Raw genomic sequence first — 7,675 nt, forward strand, 5'->3', positions numbered from 1 at the left:
TACTCTCTGGCAAAAAAAAAAAAAAATCTCAGTAAGTGGGGAAGAGGCTGGCCCCAAGGCCTGATGGTTAAGGGAGCTGGATCCCACATGGCCAATCACAGTTAAAATCCCAGATCTGGTGGCATGAACAATACACTGGGCACTTCCGTGTGCCCAAAATCCCAAAAGGAGGAGAAAAGGAGGAGAAGAGCCAGTGGCGTGACCATGCCCCATCAGAGGGTATTTTCTCTCTGTCCCTCTCTATCTGGTGAGCATATGCGCCCTCTGACAATTAAAAATTAAAGTAAAATTAAAGCACACCCTATAAGAAACAAAAACCACTTCACAGAGCTCCTACCTGCGATTCCCCAATGGCCAGAACCACAAGGTCTCTAATGCCGTCTTCATCCAAGTCTGGCAGCACCACGACCGGCGCAGCCAAGGTGCCGTTGGACAAGTGGTTCGGGTCTAAAGTCCAAATGGCTTTTCCTAGGGAAGGACAAATAGGCTGATCACGACTACAGCTTTCTACTGCAAAATACTTGGGATGGTCGCAGGCCAGAAAAGAGACACTCAGTGGGCTGAATAGACAGAAACTACTGTCTTTTCTTTCCTCCTTTAGGTTTGTTTTTGTTTTTGTTTGTTTTTGTTTTTGTTTGTTTGTTTTTTGTTTTGTTGTTGTTGTTGTTGTTGTTTTGAGAGATTTTTTCTGTAGGGCGCATGCACTAGCCAGAAAGACAGAAAGCAAGAAATCACCCCCCGGGGGGATGACCACGCCGCAATCCCTTCTCCATTCTCCTCTTGGAATCTTGGGCATGCACACGCACACACCCGGCCGTGAGTTTAAGCCACTGGGTCCGGGACTCAAACCACAGTCGACTACATGGGAGTCCAGCGACATAGCATGTCATTATGTCATCTGCTGGTCCCCCTCCTTCACTTTTTAGTCTTAAGGAGGAGAAAGTGGCTAGGGAGCGTGAACTGAAATCTTCAAGTATCTAGCTAACAAATCATGTGACTTCACACCTAAAGTTTTAGATAAAATGGAGATGCTAAAGTCTCTCCAAGAAGGAAGTGCCAGTTTGTCTGGGATGGAGAAGTATTAAGCCGACCAGAGGATCAGCTCCTGCTGCTTCTCCCACGTGTTCACATAAGTTAGTACCAGAAAAGCCGTGGGAGGTTTGGAGATGACTTCAGCTCTGAGTTAACTCGCACTCCAGTGTTTTTCACCAGGAAGAACCCACCACCACACTGTAACTCTGAACTTGGGAACGAGCCTGACCTTTATTCAGCTTCACTCCAGCCCGTGGTAACGAGCAAATTGGTGACAAAGATATGATTCTGTGAGGAGCCTTCATTAGACTTGATTCTCTTCTCTTCCTTTGGTAGGGAAGTCTAAATGCAATCAGAAGCTAAAAGGCCCAGTCGACATGCCTCCACAAACCTTGGTTTTTTTCAGGGACATATTTTTAAGTAGTTCATGCACAAGTTGACACACAGATCCGATGTACATCCAATGTGAAAAGAGAAAGCTCAGTTATCTTCTGTACAGAGGACAGGTAGGAAGACTATTTACAAACCAAAGGCTTCACGGTAGTTTCTGTTTGGATAATTCAGTGTAGCCTCATCTTATCAGCAAACAGGTTGACCTATGGATCTATTTACTCAATCTGTCTAAACCATTTCTCTCATTTCCACTGACAACCACCTGCCAGAGCAGTAAGTCAGGCTTTCTACCACATGAGAGTAGAATGGACCCTTCCCCAGTAAACTGTTCTAATCCAAAATAATGGCTCATGAGAGCACAGTTCTTTGGTGGAGAATGATCTTTACCTGATGTCGCATTGAATGCTCTGAGCATCTTGTGCGTCCCTGTCACAAGGCAAATGGTTTCGGCCAAGCCTCCCGGCATCAGATCCAAACATGTGATATCCCGGGCCTCCTCCGGGAGGGGGCTGGACCACAGAGTGCTGCCGTTCATCCCCGAAAGGCACAGGAGAGTTGCCGTTGGGCTTGACACACCTAAAATCACAGAAGGTAAGAAAGATAAGAAGATGAGGACGAGAGGCAGAAGATGGCAAGAGGAAGAGGCGAGCAGGAGGTAGGCCGGAAAAACAAAGTGATGGAGGTGAGGCAGTGATTCACACATGCATGTTTAGCTCCCCATCACAGTTCTAGCAAGAAGGGCTGGGCAGAGTCTCTGCCATCTCTGCTTGACACGCTTCTCCTGTAAGACAAGGCACTGCGGCCTCCTCCACGCGGCCTCGTACGCCTCTCCACTTGTGTACCTTTCCCAGAACACTGGCTTACATGTCTGCAACTTTAGCACCCACTGGACAGTGGCACGCTTAAGGATAAAGATGGCTTCCTTAGATCCTGTGTCCTCCATGCCTTCCCAAGTAACTAGCACACACAGCAGCCGACTGTTGGCTGAACAGAACACAGCAAAATCAAGAACAAGGAAGAGTAGTTGATAGAAACAAAAAAATTCAGGAGGGAAAGGTGTACTCGGAAATGTGAGACTCACCTAAAATATATGCAGAGCAAGAAGCAAAATATGTGAATTTTAATCATCACTACCAAATATTCCTTGAGAGCAATAAGAGAATACCTTCAAAAATATGGTATTTCTGGTATAGAGTTCCAAGTCAGTTGATATGGCCCCCGTCAGGGAATACCTGGGAAGACTGGATACCTAGTTCCAGCAATAGCTGGTAAGGGGTTAGAACAGCTCACTCTTTAATAAATATGCCTTCATGTCAACATATCAGAATAACTTTTTCCCTTGCCAGTCCCACATGCACTTTCAGGATAGGGATCTCACCCACTTTCCACTTCCAGCAACAATAGTGGCTAAGGAAACAAGCTGTAAAGCTTCATCCCATCCATTCTGTAGTGTTACAAATTCAACATATAACCTCAAAGCCATGACAAACTACGGCTCACTGTTTCAGACCTGGCTGCCAGCAGATCCAGACAGTGAATGGCTGTGACATACATCAACTTTCAGACTTCTCAAGAACACAATTAATACTGTGTGTCGGGAACAGCAGTTGGCGTAATGGCTATGTCACTAGACTCCCATGTAGTAGACTGCGGTTCGAGTCCTGGATCCGGTGGCTTAAACTCACTCTGGGTGCATGTGCATGTGTGCCCAAGATCCCAAGATGAGAATGGAGGAGAAGGGATTGCGGTGTGGCCATCCCCCTGGGGGTGATTTCTCGCTTTCTATCTCTCTCTCTCTCTGTCTTTCTGGCGAGCACATGTGCCCTATGGCAAAAACCTCTCCAAAAAAAGAAAAAACACAATTAATACTGTGTGCTGTTCTTCCTCCTTAACGACCCTGCTGACTCTACCAATTCTCTGACTCCTTCTTTTCCCAGGGGCGATGGTCATCCCTTCTCTGTCAGACAGTGGCTCCTTGGGGCAGAGACCACGCTCCTCTTGTTCAACTCTATATAACACAACTCCAGAGAAGGTGCACAGTGCCTTCCACAGAACAGGGCTCACTACAAAGCTGCAGAATGAACAATGAGCAAGTGAAAACAAACAGCGGGACCAACAGTTAGCGTAATGGCTATGTCGCTGGACTCCCACATAGTCGACCGCAGTTCACGTCCTGGACCCAGTGGCTTAAAACTCATGCCGGGCGCGTGTGCGTGTGTGCCCAAGATCCTGAGAGGAGAATGGAGGAGAAGAGATTGCGGTGTGACCATCCCCCCTGGGGGGTGATTTCTCGCTTTCTGTCTCTATGTCTCTCTCTGTCTGTCTGGCCAGCGCACACGCCCTATAGCGAAAAAACCTCTCAAAAAGAAAAAAAACAATGGAAAACCCAGCCCCCATGTCCAGTGACACAGAGCTCTATGGATTACGGACACAGTAGTTTGGCATGGGGATTAAGGACATAAAATTTTGGATATGAATCCCATCTTCACCATCTACCAGCTAAGGGGCTTTGGACAAGTTCCTTCCTCTCTTAGGTCTCAATTTCCTTCTTTGCTAAAGGGGATAATTATCTGCCCCATAGGACACTGCTGAGGGTGAAGGTATTCTGCCTTCTCTACTGACGACAGGGACCGCACCAGACAGTAACTGTATGCCTGCTCTCACACTCTGTGACCAAATCGGACTGGTCCCTATTGTGTCCAAGCCCATGACCTTGCCCTTATAAGTCCTGATGCTCAGCAGACTGCATAAAACACCAAAAGACTAAAGATATCTCTAAGTCTCAAGTGGATGGGGGAATATTTTACTTCCAAGCTTAAAAAGCCATAGGAAAGAATGAAATCCCGGTTTGATTATATGAAAATCTACTTCTGAGCTGGAGGATCTCTGCCCAGAGTGCTTCTACATAGCACATGCCCCCCTGGTGGGGGAGAGGGGGGGCTTTCTCCCTCTATCTCTGTCTCTCAGTCTCTCAGGCAAGTGCGGGACACTGCTCATGCAGACGTGTGTAAAGTCGCTTTTCCTCTGGGCCTCCCAGCTGGAACTCTGACTTCTTGAACCAAGCTTCATTTATGCACAGCCTGTCACATACGACAGATCTGTGGTGACTGTGTTCGGCCGTGCCCCTCGGAGACACCCTGAAGCTTTCTCCTAGCGGACAGTCCCCCCACAGCGGCCCCTAACGGGCACTTACCTACTGCACTCCCATTCCTCGAGGTCACAAAGGAGAGAAGTACGTCCCGCAGGCCGTCTCCGTTCACATCGGCCAGTTCCAGCGGAGAGAGGTCCCCACCTGGTACACACATCAAGGGAAAAAAGGATCCTGAGCCAGTTACCACAAGCCAGCTCTCTGCTGCCAGGCTAGACAGGGAATGCACACACAGTGCTGCCCGCGCAGACGCCTGGGTCCTTGACAAGATGGAGCAGACACACTTCTCCCTTTTCTTCCCGCTGAGTACAGCTAAGAGCCCTGGACACTGTATATAAAACAAACGAGAGGGGACCAGCAGATGGCCTAGCGGTGATGTCACTGGACTCCCACATGGCCAATCGCAGTTCGAGTCCTGGACCTGGCGGCTTGAAACTCACACCAGGCACTGTACACGCGTACCCAAGATCCCGGGAAGAGAACTGAAGAGAAGGGATTGCGGGGTGTCATCCCCCTTGGGGAGTGATTTCTCAGTTTCCCTCTCCCTGTGTCTGTCTGTCTCTTTCTCTCTCCCCCAACAACCAGCACAAACACCCTAAGGCAAAATCTCTACAAAAAAAGAAAAAGAAAAGAAAAACAAACAAGAAGATTCTGAAAGGTGGAGAAAAGAAGGCAACACAGCCAGAGACTGTAATACCCAAGGAATGACAGGGCGATGCATCCCCCGGGGTATCCTTTGGCCTCATGTAGTCCAGAGAAAGGCTGGAGGGGCCAGCAACCCAGAAATGCCAGACACAGACAACAAAAGCTCTAAGACAAGTTCGCTTCTCCAGACAAAAGCCCAGAAAAGGTATAGCCTAACAAAACAGAAAAGCTGTAGATAAGTAGTCCAATCAAGAAAAAAATTACCTCCCTGGCCCCACGCCCACACCCTCAGCAGAGGCTGACTGGGGAGCCTGGACTCCTCTCCCCAGCTGCAGCGAGGTGCCCTTTCCTCTATACTGGCCATGTCAGAGAAGGTGGGGGTGGGGTGGGAGAACCAGGACAGTCATGCCCACCTCACAGTGCTAAGGCCCTCCACACATAAGGAAGTCTCGGTCCTACCCCACCCAGAGTTAAGGAGGCAACCTCCCCCCTTTCCACAGGTGGAGGCAGCAGAGAGTTGGAGGGAAACCTGGACTTCCATTCCCACCTGCCAGCAACCAAGTGGCACCTCTTCTCCCCACCAGTGTGGGATCGGAGGACACCTGCCAAATTTGGAGCAAACTCACACACTTGCCAGTGGAAATATAAATTAGTGCAACCACTTTGGAAAATAATTTAATGCAAACTGTTGAGAATTCACATGCACACACCTTGTAACCCAGCAACTTCACTCTCAGAGAAATTTCTGTATGTTGTATCAGGAAACATGTATAAAAATGTTCTTAGCAGCATCATTTATTTTTTAAAAATGGAGTACAAGCCACTTAAATGTTCATCAACAATTAAATGGATAAATCATGATATGTTCATATTTCAGAAAATCAGACAGTAGGGGTCAGTAGATGGCGTAATGGTTACGTCACTGGACTCCCACATAGTCGACAGTGATTCAAGTCCTGGACCTGGCAGCTTAAAACATGCTAGTCACATGTGCATGCATGCCCAAAATCCCAAGAGGGAAATGGAGAAGAAGGGATTGCTGTGTGGTCATCCCCTCTGGGGAGTGATTTCTTGCTTTGTGCCTCTCTGTCTCAACCTCTCCAAGAGCACATGTGCCCCATAGCAAAAAAAAAAAAAAACTCTCTTTAAAAAAAAAAAAAAGATAATTAGACAGTAGTGAAAATGAATAAACTCCAGCTACAATGAATCAACAGAAATATTTTTTCAAGAAGTTATGTTGAACAAAGAGCAGGTCACATGAGACTACGTGATTACACTCAAAAGCAGGTAAAATTAATGAGTATATAGTTTAGGGGTACATATCAGTGTGGTGAAACTCTAAAGAAAAATAGAGGAGAAACAGAAATCCAGGACAGCGTGCCCCTAAGGCAGCCAGAGGACATGCAAAGAACTGCAAGGGCCTCAGAAATGCTCTACTTCCTGAATGGCTGGTGGGTACAATTGGCTACTAATTTTTACATCACATTTAAATATTACATATGCATATTAAGTTTGCCATAAGAGGAAACACAGAGGAAGACACAGAACTCATTTGAAGCTAAAATGACAGAGATGAAACATTTCCAGATCGAGAACCTGCAAGGGGTCTGGGAATAGCCCAACCCAGTTTACAAAAGACAGGACGACCAATGAACCATTGACCATTGAAATATAATCTCCATTTCAGAGCAAGAGATTTGAAAGAAACCTGCTCTGAAAGCAGATAGTATCATCCTAACCTGTAGAAGCAAGAAAAAGGCAGATCTCGGGGCCAGCAGGTGGCACAGTGGCTAAGGGCACTGGACTCCCACATAGTTGACTGAGGTTCGAGTCCAGGACATGGCAGCTTGCTTTCTCACTTTCTCTCTCTTGCTCTGTCCCTCTCTGATCAAATTTAAATAAATAAATAAATAAATAAATAAATAAAGTTAAATAAAATCATTTTTAAAAAAAGAAAGAAAAGAAAAAGGCAGATCTGCTTCTATGAACATGGAAGTCCTAAAGATCCTGCAAGAGCACACACTAGCCCTTGTCAGACCAGACCCCAAGCCACGCTTTTCTCTGTAAAGAGTCCACTGTGCAGTTTTGCATGCCTGAGACAGCTTTGGTTCCACAGCAAAACCCCAGCAAATCAGTGCTCTGCCATGTCTAATGAAGACCAACACAAGTGGCAACTCCCAAGTTTCGGAGGTATACCAATCCATATTCTTGTTTTATTTCAGATCTTAACCTCCTAATCCCCTCCACGTACAGGGGGAAATGCCATACGGTAAGTTTTTAAGGCTTGGAGGAAAATTTCAATGTAATTCTATATATCACAAAATGAGGGCTGAAACTCCTCCCACTCACCTCCCTGGGGACCCAGGTGGCGTCTCCAAGTACTGTGCAGGTCCCTGGGGGGACAGGGGATGAGGAAAGCACACAGGAGCACCAGGACCATGGAGATCACCAGAGTCA

The 7,675-nt window shown here is 47.0% G+C and overlaps 1 protein-coding gene across 1 annotated transcript in view; it reads right to left on the reverse strand.

The window, feature by feature from the left end:
- FAM234B (family with sequence similarity 234 member B) overlaps positions 1 to 7,675 on the reverse strand; it is a 40,066-nt gene that overhangs the window by 19,783 nt on the left and 12,608 nt on the right. Inside the window, exons 2-5 of the mRNA XM_006164783.3 lie at positions 7,568 to 7,675; positions 4,619 to 4,717; positions 1,813 to 2,001; positions 338 to 468 (exon numbers count right to left, since the gene is read on the reverse strand). The exon at positions 7,568 to 7,675 is cut by the window's right edge and continues 286 nt beyond it. Of these exons, the coding sequence (XP_006164845.2) occupies positions 338 to 468; positions 1,813 to 2,001; positions 4,619 to 4,717; positions 7,568 to 7,675 (527 nt within the window). The remainder of the gene's footprint in view (positions 1 to 337; positions 469 to 1,812; positions 2,002 to 4,618; positions 4,718 to 7,567) is intronic.

This window comes from Tupaia chinensis, unplaced genomic scaffold (assembly GCF_000334495.1).
Source record: "Tupaia chinensis unplaced genomic scaffold, TupChi_1.0 Scaffold143728_1, whole genome shotgun sequence".
Taxonomy (NCBI): Eukaryota; Metazoa; Chordata; class Mammalia; order Scandentia; family Tupaiidae; genus Tupaia; species Tupaia belangeri.